The following is a 20,716-nucleotide window of genomic DNA, read 5'->3' as shown; positions in this document are numbered from 1 at the left end:
ATAGAGCTCCAGGACTCCCGTGTGTTCTAGAATATTTACAGAACACGGCTAAAGGCTGTGTGCGCCTCGCCATTGCGATACATCCACTGTAAACAGAGCGCACGGTACCGTTGCTGCAAGCTGCTCAGGGCCACACCCCCTCCCTCCTCCTTGACACGCCCACCGAAACAGCGCATTTGGGGGAAGCTCAATGTGCGACTGGCTCGGAGTGGCTGTAACTCTGCACCACGGCTGAATTCGGGAACGTCTTTGAATACTGTGTTAGTTGCCCACTAATACCTATATTAAAGAATACATAAAATAGCATGTCATGGGACCTTTGATATAAAATAGAGGAAGCACTAAAATACCATACAAAGAGTTTTGTTTTATGTTTTCAGTTAAGTAATACAATTGGATACTAGTTTGGAGTCACATTACATGTAAACCATTGAAGCAAACTGAATTATTTAGTAGGCCTATTCATATATTTATGTGAAGTAATTTAATGACGCTCCCTAATCTGTTTACAGCGATTTAGCGCAAGGCTCTGGGAGGTGAGCTAACCGCTCTTGTTGTGGGCAAACCTCAGTAAAGCTGCAGCTGGAACCGGACTGAATAGCCGTAGAATATCCATCGTAAAACTAATGCTGCGATCCGTTTGTATGGTACACCGGTACGTCCGACCTGCTCTAGCGAGAACGTGACGTAATCTCCTGGCTTGCAGCACTTCTAGCGTTCTCGTTTCGATAGTCTTTGTTATTGTTAGCTACATTAGCCTCTTTTGCAAACCAGCTCGAAAACAAACACGACTTTACATTGTATTGCACGCTCAGCAACACTGTGCAATGCATAAATTGTTGACCGGAATAAAGTAGCAATGTAATCAAGTGCATAAGAGCATTCAAAATCGACCTTAAAATGAAGAACGTCGTACAAAAATAGCTGCGCCCTCTACGGGCGCAGCTATTTTTGTTGTTGAGTCACATGGTCAGCCTCAAGGCCTGATTCCACCGGAGGCGTACGCGCCGCGGGACGGCTGCGCCGCGGTTACCGCTGCTGATCGCTTCCACTCTAATCAATGAGACTTTGAGGGACCGGCGTGGTCGCCCCACGTATCTGGGATACGGCCAACTGGATGTTGAGAGTGTGGGCAAAAATGAGGGCAATGGACTCAGGACTAAGAAAAGTGAAGTTTTATTCTCATTAAAACATTCACCAGGAAATGACTGCATCGGTCAGCAAACAAAAACTAAGATAACATAACATAGGATATCATAACCAAAACATATGTCTTTCGTACTGGCCTCACGTCAAACCAGCACCACCTTCAGCCCCCAAACACCAAATGAGGCAGCCCTTAAATAGGGAAATGCCAATTGGACCAATCAAGGCCGTATGGGCCAAACCATTAGTTGGGGGGGAACATTCTTTACCTGAAGCTACATACCCTGATCCTAAGCTCCCTTACCATACTGCCCCCTACCGGGACGGAAGACCAACTTTACCAGCCCAATATAATATATACACACACAATATAATAATAATAATAATAATTTCTCTAATGCGAGACAGTGAGAAGGGGGAGGATTTCACCTTCTCACATTTCCCACCACCTCTGGAGTTTCGCCAACAGGATGGCGAGACAAAAAGTCTGCCACAGTATTCTGCCTTCCCGATCGGTACTGCACCGTGAAACGAAATGGCTGCAGTGCCAAGAACCAGCGGGTGATGCAAGCATTTGAGTCCTTCATGCTACCCAGCCACTGTGAGGAGCGGTGATCCACAACGAAGGGTTCACAACCCCTGTCTCCCCCTTAGCAGCCTCTGTTACACAATCACAGTAAAGGCCGCTTCACCAAGGGGGTCAGTGGCATGATCCATGTTCATCGCCACATAGGCGCTGCATGCTTTGCCGGTGAGGTAGGGTACTATAAAGACGGCCCAATCCTCTCTTGTCCAGCGATAAGCCGTTGCTAACCTCACAAATGTCATGAGGTACTGCTCAAATGTCGTCTTCCTCTTCCAGCTTGGGAATGGCCGCCCTCGCCAGGTCACGGGCGCTACTGGTGCAGTTGCTGGTGCAGGTGCTGGTGCATGTGCCAATGCCGGAGCTGGTGCTGGATCTGGTGCAGGTGAAGGCCTCCGGTCTGCCTCGACGTCCTCCCCGAGTTGGTTCGGCTGCATTTGCTTGGACGCCTGCTTGGACGCCGCACGCTCCAAGAGCCTACGCACTGCGGTAAGGTCCGACCCCTCAGGCGGGTCTCCGCCGCATGCCTGGTCCTCACCATGGCCGTCTTCCTCCATCTCCAGTAGAACCCCTCGGGACAGCCTCTGCTCCATTCGTCGCCAGATTCGGCCTCGTCCTCGCTGTCCACTGAGTCCTCGTCTTCCCCCTCGTCTCTCCAGTTTCTCAGATGGCGTCGAAAAAAAAATCCCACCACTGCCACCAAATGTGAGGGACCGGCGTGGTCGCCCCACGTATCTGGGATACGGCCAACTGGATGTTGAGAGTGTGGGCAAAAATGAGGGCAATCGACTAAGAAAAGTGAAGTTTTATTCTCATTAAAACATTCACCAAAAAATAGAGCAACGTTCTAAAAGCAAAGGAAATGACTGTATCGGTCAGCAAACAAAAACTAAGATAAAATAACATAGGATATCATAACCAAAACATACGTCTTTCGTACTGGCCTCACGTCAAACCAGCACCACCTTCAGCCCCCAAACACCAAATGAGGCAGCCCTTAAATAGGGAAATGCCAATCAAGGCCGTATGGGCCAAACCATTAGTTGGGGGGGAACATTCTTTACCTGAAGCTACATACCCTGATCCTAAGCTCCCTTACCATACTGCCCCCTACCGGGACGGAAGACCAACTTTACCAGCCCAATATAATATATACACACACAATATAATAATAATAATAATAATTTCTCTAATGCGAGACAGTGAGAAGGGGGAGGATTTCACCTTCTCACAGAGACCATTTCCACCGGGCGCGCCGTGGAAGTTTCAGCAGCGTCCCAGGAGCGGCGTGCCGCGCCGCGGCGCTATCTTTCCGTCCAATTCAATTTTTGCCGCGAGCCGTTGCTAAACCGCGTCAATTTCGACAGAGCAGGTCGAGCCGGGCAGGAAGTGAAAAGTAAAAGCCATAGAGCATCCGGTCAATTTTCAAAATAAAACACAATACTCAGCTCATGTTACTTCACATCAACATTATTACGTCATGACCGGTGGCACCAGGTCAGCAGTCAATCAATCAAAGGGTCTCAGAGGGTCGGCAACATGGACGACGAGAGACTCATTGTCGAAGTTCAGCAACATGAAGTCATTTATGTACCAAATCATCAAGGAAAATGTCAGAAAGGACAAAGTGTGGCATTTAATTGCAATAGTTTTGGGAGTGGAAGGTGGAGTACATTAGGTTTAGGATTATCGCGTGATCTCGTGATCTCGCTTGAATACGGCTGGCTCGCAAGGCAGTGCTACGCTGCCGTTACGCGCCCGGTAGGAATGGACGCAGGGCAGAGGACGCAGCCGTTCCGCGGCGCAGCCGTTTCGCGGCGCGTACGCGTCCGGTGGAATCCCGGTGTCACTGAACTCGGTATACTTTCAGAATCACGAGTGGGACCGCCCAAAAGGGGGCGTTCCTCCGTGAAATACCACAAGAAAGCTTGGAGATTGACACCTTACGACTGGTACGGGTGGGCGTACCATACAAGTGGATCACAGCATATCTTCACCACTGAGATGTTTTGCAAACTTGTCCTATCTACGTAAGAAAATCTGCCAATTAAGATCAACCTATTCTATATTATGAAAACAGACATAGGTAGGAAACAATTGACTAATTAGTTAAACTCAAAAGAATCCTGACAAGTTTTAATGTGACGCAAATAAATCTGATTTGGGATTTTTTGAGCGGGGGAAACGCTGTTCTAAAGACGTCACCTCAAGGAGTGACGGGCGAGCTCACGGCATACAAACACAAAAGTAAAATACTTGCTCACTTCAAACTGTAATGTTAATACATTAAGCAGAAACTGAACTTCATGAACAGATGGCTTTATTTAATAAACTCTGTGAGCACGTTACTCAAGCATGGCTTTTTTTTGTCTTCTAAAACTGATCCTGGTAGTTAAAGTTAGCATGCAAGGTTAGCATAGCATGGTTGGGACCCATATCATTACAGAAACATTAAACATTGACTTAAAACCAGTTATCAACAACATTAATAATGTGTGCGGCATTGCTTCATATAACAAATAATGTCAGGTAATAATAGCACAAACACAGGATCCACCAACTAATTCACATCTAACTTATACAGTCGAGTATGTACAGCTAATTACAGGCCGGAGTATCTCCAAGTTGGAGGGGGCCTCATATCTTTGCCATTGCTTATCATTCAACATCCCTTTCCTTTGTTTATTCTATCGAGGACGAGCTACTATTATTTTTCAAATTCGTTTTATACGCACGTGCGCTAGTAGTGCCAGCGTAATGATGTTATGAAAACACTATTGAAGAGGTTTGCTGGATGTTTGTACTTGTTTTTACCATTGGCAATAACGTCTTAAGATTAGGCTACAATTGTAAAAAGATAACATTTAATTCTCTTTTTTTTTTATTAAAATAAAGTCATGCCCGGAGAAGTCGTGGAACGGGATAATTGGCTTTGTTCTAATCTTTAAACTCTTTATCTCATGATTTTCTGAAACGTCAATGGAGAAAATGAATGGGAAATTAACTTCCAGAGCCCCTGTTCTGCTAATTTCTGCTCCCTTGTCAGATTTTGCTACCATAGTGTGACTCGATACCTTAGTCTATGAAATCATGCTACCCTATCAGAAATGCTAGCATACGTCACAAGCGTATTTGTTCTGTAGATCAATCGCCTCTATCAAATAATGCTCCCACTCCAGAATCACTTTATATTACACCACTCCTCACCCTATACACTGTAAGAATATGGGGAGTATATTTTAATGCTGGTTTATAACGTCTTTATTGAAGATTTCAGGGGTACAGTATGTTGATAGACCTCTGCTTCTATCAAATAATGCTGCACTGCAGAATCACGTTATTTTACACCACAACTCACCCCATGTAGCCTACACTGTTGATGCTGTTTTATAACGTATGTATTGAAGATTTCATGGGTAAAGTATGTGCAATGTATGTAATGCAAAAAAAAGCACTTAAAACATCAATAATCAATTAAACTAAATAATAACTAACAAGAAAAGTGTAGCTAAGTATTGTTATAACTTGTATATATTTGTGAATGGGATTCTGTATGTGTGGGTTTATGTTTGCAATAGATAATAATTATTCAAAAGATCCAATCATAAATACAACCAAAGATCTCAAATCTTTATTTTATTTTGAGGCATTTCTTGCAGATATATTCACCCTTATTATGATGGCCATATTGGGCACACTCAAAATGTGCCCACCGACTGCACAATTCACACTGCACCTACCAAAAAATAATAATTAAAAGGGCATTACAATTTAGAATGAGATTCATTGTATGGTAATATCAAACTCATTTTTGAGTCAATTAATATTACAAAGCACATATTTCATGTTATACTTTACCATTTCAAACATGCTCTCATCTGCATTTATTTTCAGCAAAGGAGCACACCACACAGAAACAATAGAAACAATGGTTTTCATTAAGCTTTTAAATTGTGGCAACAACAATTTTTTTGTGTAAACTAAGTAAATTTATCCATCCACATACTGTACCCCTGAAATCCTCAATAAAGACGTTATAAACAAGCATCAAAAGATGCTCCCCATGTTCTTACAGGGTACATAGGGTGATTAGCTGCGTAAAATAACGTTATTCTGCAGTGGGAGCATTATTTGATAGAGGCAATTGGTCTATCCACACACTGTATCCCGGAAATCTTCAATATAAACAAGCATGTATTTCAGATACTCACCCTTTAACGTGAATTTCGAAGGGTACCTCCTAAGGTTTAATTTCTGGGACTTATCAAACCCATCCAGGAATGTTCCCAGAGACAGGAAGTCAAGTGATTCTTTCCACCTTTCCTCCATAGCTTTACAAACAAAAGTATTTAGAATTTATGTAACACAATATCTTGTTATAACATGACAAGATGTCTTCGTCGCCCCCCTCCCCACCCCAGACGAAAACTTTCTCCGCTCCCAGTCCCGTAAAGATAACACATGTATCATCTTATATCTACAGTCAGTAGCAAAGCCAGTGTGTACATGCAGATATTTACATGCTTACAGGTCAAAAGGCGCAATGTAACACATATTTGTAAGATAATTGCACAGAGAAAAACATGTTTTAAAGAAAATACTCCCCATCAGCCAAAAAGGCAGCAGAAATTAATGGATGCGCATGCAGGATTGTGAATTTTGGGATGCGCATAACCACTAGGTAGCAGAATATGATGGGTAACATGAATTGGCAGAACACCCTCAAAAGGGGCCGGTCACTGCTACGCTCTATTAAATCATCCACCGTGTCTTAAGGCGCGTTCATTTGTCTGGTAATAACTAGACGCCTCGTCAGTGATGACGCTCACGCTTACGCGTGTTCCCGACAGCGACCGTTCATGTGCACTGCGTTCCGAATATAATCATCCACCAGTCATTACCTAACCCTTTGTTAATATTTGTTAATTGTTACTAAAATATCACACCAACAGGATTACCGCCACATCTGCTGGGCGTGGAACATAGGTTCTGTGTTTGTTGGTGATCATGAACTGAGCAAAGTCGATGCCAACAGACGATTACAATGTCACTCAATAGTAAAGTGTAGACATGGCAAGAAATATGGGTAACACTTTTTAATAAGGTGCCATAATAAATAGCAAACTAGTCATTACCTAACCCTTGGTTAATATTTGTTAATTGTTACTAAAATATCTATTTGGCACAAGTTAATAGTTTTTTCTTCATTGATTAAATATAAGTTGATTGCATAACCCTCACACACGACCCTAGCCCTAACCCTAACCATCGCACACGGCCCTAACCCTAACACACGACCCTAACCCTGACCCTTACCAGCGACACTCTGGTGTCAGTGAAAAAAAACCATTAACGTGTGCCAAATAGATATTTTAGTAGCAATCAGTGTTGGGCAAGTTACTTCAAAAGTGTAATGCATTATTTATTACTTGTTACTGCCATTTCAAAGTAATTAGTTACATTACAGTATTACTGTCTTTGAATTGTAAGGCATTACACAACTTTTACATTACTTTTGCATTAGTTTCACCAAAATAAATTGTGTTCAATGCGCTCAGTACACAGCAGGAGGTGATGTGTTTGGCATAATGACTGAGCTAGGCTTAAGGCTAACAAAAGTACAATATAATGGTTGCAGTTATGGCTCATGGTGCAATACATTTTATAATAGTAATACTGTATCTTTAGGTATTTATATTGAAATCAATAGAGCTAGGGCCTACTACTGTAGATTGTAAAAAAAAAAAGACCGGCCATGTTCATTCGCATAACTAGTAAACAATACGTCACCAACAACAAAATCTGGCCCCAGTTGAAGATACGAAGGAAGTAAGAAAAGAATCATCAGAGCGTCATGAGGGGTCATTCACGAGAACTTTCCGACGTCACGAAAAAGTTTTCCCCATAATTCCCAGCGATGTGAACGCGCCATTAGCAGCAACACTGGTTGGGAACCAGTAGAACCAGCATTGATGGACGCGCGGGCGGTAATTGCAGTCAGGAACGAAGGAATGTACCATGTCAACAATAAGCGGAGGTGTCTTGCTTCGCCCTGAAGGGGCTTATTTTCGATAATGACTGGCGACGTTCGATACATTATACTGCTTATTACACGGCTACTTGCCAAAACGAAAAAATAACTTCCCAGGATGTGTCTTTTTACAATTACCATTCGTAGTGTTGATCAGCAGAGAAATAGTCCGCCAAAGACGTTGACGTTGCTTAGCAACCGAATACGCTGGGGTTGATAAGTTACCGGACTACTTGCGGAGTGATACCAAAAGCAAAAGGCAAAAAATTAACTTTCCTTGACAGCGGTCATTATATGCTTAGCAACAGTCAATTATGTAAGGGATAATGTATAGAACGCCAGTCATTATCAGGAAAATAAGCCCTGACAGGGCGAACAGGACTCCGACACGAGCAGAGTTGTCTTGCTTCGCCTTGCAGGGGCTTATTTTCTAAAATAACTTCACATGGTGTGTCTTTTCACAATTTATTTGTTACCAGCATTCGTTGTGTTGATCAGCAGAGAAATAGTCCCCCAAAAACGTTGACGTCGCTTAGCAACCGAAGACGCTTGGGTTGACAAGTTACCGGACTTCTTGCGGAGTGATACCAAAGATGTCATTAGAGGCAAAAATCCTTTGTTCTCCTTGACAGCGGTCAATTATACCTAGCAACAGTGAATTATCAAATATAATTCCCCGCCGGAGGTTGTGAAGGGCCCATGCAAGTGAACGGAGCGTTCCACGGCATTAAGAAGACCCGTGTAACTGTGCGTTCACTCAAAACGTGACATGTGTCGCCCGTTAGCGTTGTCGCCGAAGATTTGTCGCATCACGAATCATAATCTGTCGCTGTGCAAGGTTTGTCGAATTTGTCGCGCCACAACAAGATGACCACCATTGCATGTCTTTAACTTTTGTGGAAGAGGGAGAGACGTCGGAGGACCCGACGCAGTCTATTCATAATATTGTAATGACCACAGAAGAGGGAGTGAATGAAGTATGGATTCGACAGAGATTTATTAGATAGGCCTACCTAATAAACCGTTGTAACACACAAGACCGGAAACCATAGCAACGCCGGTAAACAAACCCTGAGAAGCCTAATCCCTATGAGAGCTCCCCGCGCCACGGCCATCCGGAGGCGCACAGAGCTTTTGGCCGTGAAATTATGCATACAATTATATTATATTATATACTATTATATATAGAGCTCCGGGAGTCCCAAACGGCAACAATCACATTCTCCTCCATGCTGCAGTTCACCCCGGACTGTACTGCACTGAGTTTGACGGTTGAACACTGATTGGCTGTTAGGTTACACATGTCACTCAGTGGCCACGCTGTTCAACGCTGATTGGCTGCCATCACGCGAAATTTGCGTCAAAGTTGAAATATTTCAACTCAAACGAATTTGTGGCGCCACAAATCCTCGTGAACATGCTCCCCTGTGCACGGCGAAAGTGTTGCGCGACAAATCAAAACTTGTCGCCGGTTTTCTCTCGTGAAAAATTTGCCCGATACAGGTCTCTACGTTCACTTTGTATGGGATCTTGTCGCCCCGTCGTTTGGTGTGAACGCACAGTAATAACGAAAAATAATCCACTGCCAGAAGTCGGGAAGGCCCATGCAGGTGAATGGAGCGTTCCACAGCATTGAGAAGAGCCGTGTCATAAATACACTTTATGAAACACACACACACTATGTGAAAAAACTTTTATCAACAATATTAACACTACAATAATGACAAAGGGTATAATATGCAAGAAACGGCTAAACTATTGGGTTGGAACCGGTCGGAAAAAGTTTGCAATGGTTTATGGTTAGTTCCTTCACTTGTTTACAAAATACTGCACACAGTCTTGTACCTTTGTCTTTCTTTCCATTTGAGATTTATTTTTGCCCCAAATCAATATTTCTATGGTCACAACTAACTTGACGGGGAAAATACACCTTAACAAGGCATAATGGTATGGAAGGCCATTAGGGCAAATTATGTCTTAGGAATGTCACGTTAAAGGTTGTATCAGCGATGTTGGGTGACATCACTTCTGTGTATTTGAAGCGAGATCCCAAACAAACGAAGCCAGCTCGCCCCGCCCTTCTGTGCTTCGTGCATCCAGTCAAAACTATCATGAACACAGCGCAAAACCCTGCAACACCCACTGTGGTAACCGGCTTGGAGAATGTGCCGGGATTCATAGATACCACACGTGGCAACGGTTAGTTTAAGCCGACTTCGGCGTTTATTTCAATGATCACAGACAGGACAAGGGTGCGCTTGGGTCTCAGTGAGCCTCAAGCCTCTGCAGTCAATGCGTGTCTCTGCCTTCCTCGTGCTCCTGGTCTGTAGCCTCTTATGCTGGCTCCAGGCCTTCCTCCTTCCAGCCGCCAGGTGTCCCCCATCCCGCTGATTGGGGGGACGGTCCAGGTGCTCTCCGTCGCCGGCTGGTGGGTGGCGGCGGTATACCCCGTCCTTCACGGTCCCTCGGGCCCCTTCAGGCCGAGGCTTCAGGGGCGGGATGCCACACCACCCCTTGTCGGTTATGGTTGGAATACTATTTATTTTGGTTTTGAGTGGTTGGTGGTACCATCTGTTTTTGTGTATAATCTCGGAGCATAAGCTGCCGCCTACAGAGACACGTTTTTTTTTTATTGCCTGCTTATGGGGCGGCAATTGTGTTTTGGCCTAGCATCGCTGATACAACCTTTAACATGACCACATTTAAATGTAATATTGGGAAAATTGAAAAGTTAACGTGCATTGTCTGGTTGTTGCCAATGATATATCTTACATATTCATGATGAGGTTCTGTTAATGAAGTCAAACAACAATGCAAGGGAGCACGTTACGCATCAATTACTGATGTGGGCATCTGTGGGTGTCTAAAGTTTGTACGACTTTATTTGCACTAATGGCCTTCCATACAAACTATGTCTTAACACACAACATTTACCCACCGGTTTATTCAGAAGGCCGTTTTTTTCAATTTGTGTGATTGATCACTGATATATTCAGTGTTATTCATTTTATACAAACACTCAAACACCTCTGAGATAAAAAAAAAAGTAAGACTCAGGAAGCATTTTTCGATATGATAGATATTTGCAATACAACAATATGTGCCTGGCCCTGAAAGGTAGAGTCAGAGTCAGTCATTTTTTAATGTATGCCACACAAAGTTATTGTACTGAATGGATTATTTTTGTTCGCTCTTGTTTAAACTGAAGGACCACCCCGATGCTTCTGATTCACTTTCTGAGGCATCAGGACATTCCAGTAGAGAACATCAACCCAATGATCTTCTTAGCGGTAAGGTTAAAGGACATAATATGATTCTGTCAAGTATATAGACACAAGCTTACTTATACGTTTTGTTTTACTGATAACACCTGCTCCTTCCATCGACAGAGTAAACCTTTAGTATCATAAGGAGTGATAATAGAAAACATAGCAAAGAAGCATCTATAGGCCTGTCATTCTGCAGCACGAGTAAACATGCTTCATAACATGAGATCAATCCCCCTCTTAAAATTAAACACTGATACAACCAGAAGATAGCATGCTACATGAACGTTTGTTTGTTCTAAATATTCTACCGAGGCTTAAAGTAAGGCTCAAAAATAATAGTTAAACTAAACTGTTAAATGTCAATTACATTTAATAGTTCCAAACTAAAGTAGACATCTGGGACCTTTTGCCTGGGATGCAATACACTTTTAGTGTCATTAGGATTGCTGACTTAAAAGATACAAATCAGGATCTGCATCGGTCTGCATTGGTAAACATGCTTCATAACATGAGATCAATCCCCCCCTTAAAGTAAACACTGATACAACCAGAAGATAGCATGCTACATGAATATGCTTGTTTGTTTTTCATCTTTTACAGAGGCCATTCCTCGAGGAAATGACCAAGTTTCCCATGTCAGCAGTTGTACAGTGTCTCTAACATGGGAACCACCTGCTGGTGAGGTGGAGGGTTATGTTGTGACCTGTTTATATGATTCAGAGACACACGGAGAGCAGACAACAGATTCAGACAGTGTGACATTCTCCGATCTGAAGCCAGGGCTCAAGTATGACTTCCAAATTAAAACCCAGCTGAAAAGCGGAGGACTCAGCCAGCCTGCCTGGACATCTGCCCACACAGGTGAGTTATTCTGATAAGCTACTAAAACCTTTATATACTACCCTTTTTGGCTATTGTTATCAGACTCTCCCCTCTACTTTGAGCTCCTGTTATATTCAGTTTTACTTGCAATGTAAGATAGCTACACCCACTAGTACTATTACCGGGGGCCTTAATAAACAACATTCATAATAGTACGTAAGTTGGAGGTGGAAAGTCAGAAAGGGAAACGCGTCATCTCCGATCTACGTGCGTTCGAGCAACCGAGTCGGAAAAAGGATGGACGCTTAACTACAAGATTATAAATGAATTATTATGCTCATAGATTATGAATGTAAATCATCTAATTCTGAATATAAATTTTGTCGAGAGCATGTCAACCGACAATGCATTGCTGTCAACGTAAAATAACCCTACAATAAGAAAAAGTGCTAATAGTAGTAATAATGCTAGATGCTGTATCGGTTTATACTCGATATTGGCCGATAATGAAGTTCAGGAATCAGCATTGGTATCGGGAAGATTTTTTTTTCTTATTGAAACAACTCTAATTCTATTCCTATCTACTGGCAATTAAAGATAGCTAAACTCACTCGCACAATTACTAGGTGCCTTGATAAAAATCATTCATACAGAAAATAAACAGAAATAAACCGTATAAAATTACTTGGCTCAATAGAGGTTCATTATGCCGGCACTAACATCATTACTCTTGGCTGGGCTCTGACCTAACAGCAAGTCGTATCTCATTATCATCTTGTCTACTCTTGAAAAATCAAGTCACAAACTAAAGTAGACATCTGGGACCTTTTGCCTGGGACGCAATACACTTTTAGTGTCATTAGGATTGCTGAGTTAAAAGATACAAATCAGGATCTGCATCGGACTGCACTGATAAACTTCATAACATGAGATCAATCCCCATCCTAAAGTTAAACACTGATACAACCAGAAGGTAGCATGCTACATGAATAGGCTTGTCTGTTTTTCATCTTTTACAGAGGCCATTCCTCGAGGAAACGTCCAAGTTTCCCATGTCAGCAGTAGTACGGTGTCTCTTTCATGGGAACCACCTGCTGGTGAGGTGGAGGGCTATGTTGTGACCTGTTACTGTGATTCAGAGAGACACAGAGAGCAGACAACAGATTCAGACACTGTGACATTCTCCGATCTGAAGCCAGGGCTCAAGTATGACTTCCAAATTAAAACCCAGCTGAAAAGCGGAGGACTCAGCCAGCCTGCCTGGACATCTGCCCACACAGGTGAGTTATTCTGATAAACTACCAAAACCTTTTCATGCAAATTTCATACTACCCTTTTTGGTTATTGTTATCAGACTCTCCCCTCTACTTTGAGCTCCTTTTATATTCCATTTTACTAGCAATCTAAGATAGCTACACACACTAGAACTATTACCGGGGGCCTTAATAAACAACATTCATAATAGTACGTAAGTTGGAGGTGGAAAGTCGGAAAGGGAAACGCGTCATCTCCGACCTACGTGGGTTCGAGCTGCAAAGTCGGAAAAAGGATGGACGCTTAACTACAAGATTATAAATTAATTATTACAATTATACATATAAAGAATGTAGTTCTGAAAGTAAATTTTGTCGACAGAAGGGGAACCGACTATACAGTGCTGTCAGCGAAAAAGAACCCTTCAATAAGAACAAGTGCTAATAGTAATTACAATGCTAGATGCAGTATAGGTTTATACTCGATATTGGCAGATAATCAGGAATCAGAATTGGTATCGGAAGAAAAAAAAGATATTGAAACAACTCTAACTCTATTTCTATCTACTGGCAATTAAAGATAGCTACACACACTCACACAATTACTAGGTGCCTTAATAAACAACATTCATACAGTAAATAAACATAAATAAACCATATGAAATTACTTCTGGCTTAATAGAGGTTCATCATGCTGACACTAACATCATTACTCTTGGCTGGGCTCTGGCCTAACAGCAAGTCGTATCTCATTATCATCTTGTCTACTTTTGCAAAATCAAGTCACAAACTAAAGTAGACATCTGGGACCTTTTGCCTGGGACTCATTACACATTTAGTGTCATTAGGATTACTGACTTAAAACATACAAATCAGGATCTGCATCGGTCTGCAATGGTAAACATGCTTCATAACATGAGATGCAACCCCCTCTTAAAGTCAAACGCTGATGCAACCAGAAGGTAGCATGCTACATGAATATGCTTGTTTGTTTTTCATTTTTTACAGAGAACAGTCCTCCAGGAAATGTCCAAGTTTCCCATGTCAGCTGCAGTAAAGTGTCTCTTACATGGGAAACACCTACTTGTGAGTTGGAGGATTATGTTGTGACCTGTTCCTGTGATTCAGAGACACACGGAGAGCAGACAACAGAATCAGACAGTGTGACATTCTGCGATTTGAAGCCAGGGCTCAAGTATGACTTCCAAATTAAAACACAGCTGAAAAGCGGAGGACTCAGCCAGCCTGCCTTGATATCAGCCCACCCAGGTGAGTTATTCTGATAAACTACCAAAACCTTTTCATAAAAATGTCATACTAACCTTTTTGGCTATTGTTATCAGACTCTCCCCTCTACTTTAAGCTACTATTATATTCCTAGTTACTGGCAATATAAGATAGCTACACACACTAGTACTATTACCGGGCGCCTCAATAAACAACATTCATAATAATAAATAAACAAAAATAAACCACATAAAATTACCTGGAATGACGAACATGATATTGATGACATGATGCCCTCACAAAGTCCACAAAAATAACATGCAAATGTTTTAAGATGTTCACTTAGTTTTAGAAATGTGAAGTGAACCGACGATCGTTCTAGTTATAATCGTTAGACCTATTATATCCACAGAAACTGAACTGGATGGTTTTCTAAAAAAGCTTGGCTTAAAAGAGCACTACAAGGAGAAGCTCTCACTAAGCAGTGTCCTACAGATTGACACGAAGGCCGTCAAAGATGAAGCGGCTAAATGTCTTTCAGATCTCCCTTGGTGCTTTCTCAAAAAGCTAATGATGGTAAATTCGACTGCTAGAAATGTGAAATGCTCTGCAGGCAGTGAGTCAGAGCAGGATCTTGCTCGTGGCAATGTTGGTTTTGATTTTTACACCATGTTGGACCCTAAAAAGTCAGGTGAAGAACTGAACCCATTAGACATAATCACTGCTCTCTTTCTGTGCTCAAATGGCCTCCTTCAGCAGGAAATGGCTGTCAAAATGTCCATGTGTCAGTTTGGGTTGCCTCTACTGCTTCCTGATTGTGGCACACAGAAGCACACGCTCATGCTTTGGGCTTTGAGAGGCATTGTTAAGAAGTACAGACCTCAGGCACTCTCGGACACCAAAAGCTTTATTGAAAAATCAATTGTTGTCGCTGAACTTCCAATGGTGTCCTTTGTGAGACTTGGTGAAAGTTCTTTATCAAAGTCAGAGATTCTGAATACACTATTGAGCAATCCCCAACAGTACCACAACACTTTTTTTCACCATAACATGGAATGTGGGAATGTTCCAAGGGAAATCGCAGATGGACTGGTGGAAACTAGTTGGTATCTTCCCTGTGGTAACAAAAACATTGATATCTTCAATGAACCAGTAGCTGTAGCTAATCTCAGAGGAGACATTGCTCTCTGTGAATTGCAATTTTTGTTTTTATGCAAAACGTCTGCTGCAGTTTTTGTGTTTCTTGACAATTTTGACAAGCAATATGAACTACTCAAAAAACCAGACGAAACAGAGATTTTCTTGATAGTCAATGTGGATAGCAAGAATTTCAACTCCGAAAGGTGCAAAAAGGTACTGGAAGAATTAAGTTTGCCACAGACCAACATCGTTTGTAAGAGGAAGGAAGTCAACGATGCCAACTTTGCAAAAACCCTACAAAATATTGTAAGAAATGTTATTAAAAACCCAGATAAAAAAAAGAGCATAGAGCAAATGGCTGACGATGCTATTAAGCTTGGAATAATAGTTGATGAGCACGCCTCAGACTGTCAGAACGCTGAGAAAAATGCAGAAGCTATCACCTCAAAAATAAAAGACACTGCACAGTACAAAGAGAAAGAACTTCCTCGGCAGGGCTCAATATGGAAAGAATTGAACCATTTAGAGAAGGAGGAATGTCGGCTTCGAAGAGCTGGGGATAAAGACATAGAAAAATACAAATGTGGCCTACGCCAACAGAAAGCAAAACTCCGGGAACAGCAGAGGGATTTGGACATTTCAAATGATATGATCAGCTTCATGAAAGCAATCTCATGTCCAGCTGTTGAACAGGCTTATTTTTTTAAATGGATGCAAATTAAAATTGACAACTTGTCCAGAGAACATTTATCAAACCTCAGAGCAGAGTATAAACAGAAAAGTAAGGATTCAAGCAAAGAAGAACTTAAAGTCATTGATCAGCAACTTTCAAAAAGTGCTTTAGGTATTGAAAACTACTTTCGAGAAATGGGTCAAATATATGAATCTACAGTCTCCCTTCCTGAATCAGATTCAGTTCGTAAACAATTCATGCATTTGCCCAAGTTGTGTGCCCAATTACTCATTGATGGATTTCCACTGGAGCTTGTGGATGGAGAAGCATCAGGCATTCCTTTGGCATGGGTGAAGGATGTATTTTCTGAGCTGACAAGAATGGTAGATCCAGACAGCAAGATAAGGGTTGTCACAGTTCTTGGTATTCAGAGCACAGGAAAGTCCACTCTTCTGAACACCATGTTTGGAGTACAGTTTGCAGTCAGCAGTGGCCGATGCACCAGAGGGGCTTTCATGTTGCTCATCAGAGTGAACAAAGAGTACTCCAAAGAAATGAACTGTGATTTTTTGATCATCATTGACACCGAAGGCCTGAAATCGCTAGAGCTAGCACAATTAGAAGATAGCTATGAGCATGACAATGAGCTTGCAACTATTGTTGTGGGGTTAAGTGACATCACAATATTAAATATTGCAATGGAGAACATGACAGACATGAAAGACATCCTACAAATTGTAGTACATGCCTTTCTCAGGATGAAAGAAGTCGGCAAAAAACCAAAATGTCTGTTTGTTCATCAGAACGTATCGGATGTGTCAGCCCATGACAATAACTTAAGGGACAGAACTGTGCTGTTACAACAGTTGGATGAGATGACACAGGCAGCTGCCAAAGTTGAGAAAAAAGAGGAATACAAAAGCTTCAAGGAAGTAATGGAATATGATCCAGACACTGGAAACGGGTACATTCCTGGACTATGGCATGGAAACCCACCAATGGCCCCAGTAAATTTAGGTTACAGTGAAGCAGTTTATGAACAGAAAACAAACATTATCCAAATGTTGAAAGATTGCAAGTCATCTGCTTACAACATGGATCAATTTCTGGATTGGACAGCAAGCCTATGGAATGCCATAAAACATGAAAATTTCATATTCAGCTTTAGAAATAGCTTGGTGGCTGATGCTTACATGAAAATATGCACAGAATTCAACAAGTGGGAATGGGAATTCAAAAGGCACATTTACTCATTGGAAATAAGTGCAAAAACCCAGATTTCAAATTTTGGAACATCTGCTGGCAAATCTAAGGTATCCGATATCAGAGAACTTGTCATGGAATTGACTACTGAAGCCTGCTCAGAGCTAATGAAATGGGAAGAAAAACTTATTGACAATCTAGAACTATATTTCGAAACAGAAAGTCATGTCCATCTAGTTGAGAGATACAGAGAAGACTTTAAACAAAGTGCAAAAGTCCTAAGAAACCAATTGGAAAGGTTGTTTAAATCGGAGGTAAATTTAGCGGCTGAAAATAAAGAGGGAATGGCAAAAGTTGAGGAAGTCAAGAACAACACCACAAAACGTTTGGAGGGAGAAGTGCTTAGATTGCTAGAGGAAGGCCGTAAAAGTAAAAACAAGCAATCGGATGACGAGCTGAGAAAGGATTTTGACCAGGTGTGGGAGAAAGCTACAAAACCTCTAGTTGACAAAGTAATGCCCAAAACCGATATCTATAGTAACGTTCATTTTCAACTGAGAAATAATGTAGCCTCAATGGGTAGTCATGCCAATCAGATAGTTAACGTAATACTTAAAGAACATGGGAATGGGGATTTCAAAGTAAAATGCGGCATGTTGAAAAAGGCAATAAAATTTACTCAATTCTGTCCTAATTATGAAGCAGAGTTACAAGCAAAGGCTGACGAAATAATAGCATATTGCAAAAGAATTGTATCTAATAAAAGGCTGGGGGAAACAGATTACCATGAAAATTACATTCAGGAGATTTTGCAGATCATTGATGCGAAACTAGATCAAGGAACAGAAACCCAATATGTAGTGAGTTTAAAATTACACATTTGTGGTTATGCAGCCAGTATCTTTGAAGAAATGCACCATCGTTTCATAACAGAAAATGACCCTATCGATTGTGTCAATCGAGACAAAGAAAGGTTTTTTGAGGATTTTAAAGACCTGTATTACGCAAGGGAGCAGGATAAGAAGAAAGCTGAGGAATTTGCTATTTGTTGCCTCCAGCCTGCAGTGAAGACCTACATTAGAGTTCACATGGTTCCAGATGTTGTTGATGAAATGGTGTCAGGCAATGATTCAGTGACTTTCAGCTCGCGCATGTTTTTCCAATATTCTGTCTTAAAAGACTTGCTTTCAAAAGACAAGTTCTGCCACTTCGAAGAGTACACCAGTTCATATGAGAAATTCATAAGGGAATGGATTCAGGAGCAAATTGAGAAAACCTTTTTAGATGGGCCTAAACTTTTGGAGTTAGAGGATAAATATCTAAAAAAATGTATCGAATGTATTGTCAATGCTATTCAAAAGGCCATAGTGAACAAACAATCAACCCAAAAAGAGTTTGTTCAAGATATGTGCAGGGAACTTGGTGATAAATTGGTTATTTCCCAGGATGCTCTCAGCGCTTGCATGGCACTTTTGAAAGAAGCCACAGCAGAAAAGTTTGCAGACTTTCTCAAACAATCTGTGACGGAAATGGAGCAAGCTCTGCAGAAAAAACCAGAAGGTACTGATTTAAAAGATAAACTAGACGGACTCGGGTCAAGGCCGCTAGACACCCTTACAGAGAAGTTGGTTGGATGTGGTAAACAGTGCCCATTCTGCAAAGCACCATGTGAGGCAGGGGCAGAGTCTCACAAGGCTCATCATGTTGAAATACATAGGCCAGAGGGGCTTGGAAGATACAGATGTCAGGACTCAAAGAAACTTTGTACTTCTATTTGCACATCCTCTATCTTTGGTAATGGCCAATTCAGAAATAGTGATACTCAGTGGGAGTTGCATTCTTTCAAGGAATACAAAGAATTGTATAGGGATTGGGAGATTCCTGCAGATAACAGCTACACAGCATCTGATTACTGGAAATATGTGATGGTCAGGTTCAACAAGGACTTTGCTGAATCTTATTCTGCAAACCCTGCAGATGTTCCCATTGAATGGACAACAATTAGCAAGGAAGCTGCTGATAAAAGCCTTAAAGAGGCATTTGGCATCAAATAGGATTTGTCGAAGAGATCAGAGTGAGATTTCTTCTCTGACCATGAGGAAGAGCGGCCTCTTTTGAATAATATATATTTGATCTAATGGGAGTGTTGTGAAAATCACCACTATTGTATCATGTGATATGTTATGGTGCACAAGTTATCCTACTACATATGTGAGGCAAGAAAGGCTGACCTGATGAGATATAAATAGTGATACAAGGATGTGTGTCTTTTAATTCTAATGTTTTTTAGTTAAAACCAGTTGATTACAAACCCAGCTCTGAAATTACCTTGCCTCTTTAATTTTGTGGTTCGTTGTTGAAGTAAGGTTCCATTGGAACTTTTTAAAGTTTGAGCCTGATGATTGGAATTTTTGTTAGATTATTTGACATTTGACATTAACGTAATAAACTAAGCATAAAGGCTATTTTTGTTTAATTGTTTTGCTTTACTATTGTCTGGAAAAATCGGTATTGTACAATACTTTAAATATATTATTTGTGTTAATATTTTTGCCTAAGTTTAAATGGTGTATTTTTTTGTATTCCTGTTTCATTCAATGGTCAGTCTTTTTTTTATTTCTTTATTCAATTAGTTCAAGTTTGTTCAATAATCTCTCATGCAAAGTAATTCAGAAATAAGTAGACGATATATCTTGCATGTGCTTACTTAAACGTTTAATGCAACATTGGCATTGTATGAGATGTCTTTGTTATGACAACCTGACATAAACTGAGACAAAACAACTTGTTGATGTCTTTGTTATGACAACCTGACCTTAAAAAAGACAAAATAACTTGTCAATGTCTTGGTTATGTCGACTTGACATTAACCATTAATAACATGACCTGTCAGAAACATGTCATAGTAGGCTTAATAATCAAATGTAAAGAAACTATTTCGATTTATGTAAGGTTAAATTAAGTTGTCATATGCGGAAGGTTTTGACATTGACTGTCATGAGACCTTTATTATACTGTCATGAATGATTCTGTTTGCCTCAAGTAAAGTGAAACAATTTGGACACTTCCATAACATGTCATGAAGCGTTATCACACTGTCTAACACCTTTACAACAGGCTCATGAATAATTCTGTTGGCCTCAAGTAAAGTGAAACAATTTGGACATTTCAATAATATGTCATGAAGCGTTATTACACTGTCTAATGCCTTTACAACAGGCTCATGAATGATTCTGTTGGCCTCAAGTAAAGTGAAACAATTTGGATATTTCAATAATAATGTCCTAAAAAGTAACTACACTGGCTAATTTTGACATTGACTGTCATGAGACCTTTATTATACTGTCATGAATTATTCCCTTTACCTCA

The 20,716-nt window shown here is 41.1% G+C and overlaps 1 protein-coding gene across 1 annotated transcript; it reads left to right on the top strand.

The window, feature by feature from the left end:
* The first annotated feature begins 2,015 nt into the window (after positions 1-2,015).
* Positions 2,016-19,812, top strand: LOC115529941 (interferon-induced very large GTPase 1-like). The gene is made up of 6 exons (XM_030339087.1): positions 2,016-2,114; positions 10,091-10,286; positions 11,750-11,890; positions 12,666-12,723; positions 12,845-13,131; positions 14,744-19,812. Exons 1-6 carry the CDS (start codon positions 2,016-2,018, stop codon positions 19,399-19,401), a joined length of 5,439 nt encoding a protein of 1,812 aa, XP_030194947.1. The 3' UTR covers positions 19,402-19,812.
* Positions 19,813-20,716: the final 904 nt, after the last annotated feature.

This window comes from Gadus morhua, chromosome 17 (genome assembly GCF_902167405.1).
Source record: "Gadus morhua chromosome 17, gadMor3.0, whole genome shotgun sequence".
NCBI classification, from domain to species: domain Eukaryota; kingdom Metazoa; phylum Chordata; class Actinopteri; order Gadiformes; family Gadidae; genus Gadus; species Gadus morhua.
Note: the sequence above shows the minus strand (reverse complement) of the source record. Positions and strands in the feature narration are given on the sequence as shown.

Excerpts from the sequence above, each read along its gene's own strand:
- LOC115529941 (XM_030339087.1), top strand. The coding sequence starts at position 2,016 with ATGGCCGCCCTCGCCAGGTCACGGGCGCTACTGGTGCAGTTGCTGGTG. Across the intron at positions 11,891-12,665 it reads CTGGACATCTGCCCACACAG|ACATCTGGGACCTTTTGCCT; the intron begins GTGAGTTATTCT and ends AAACTAAAGTAG. Across the intron at positions 13,132-14,743 it reads CTGGACATCTGCCCACACAG|AAACTGAACTGGATGGTTTT; the intron begins GTGAGTTATTCT and ends TTATATCCACAG.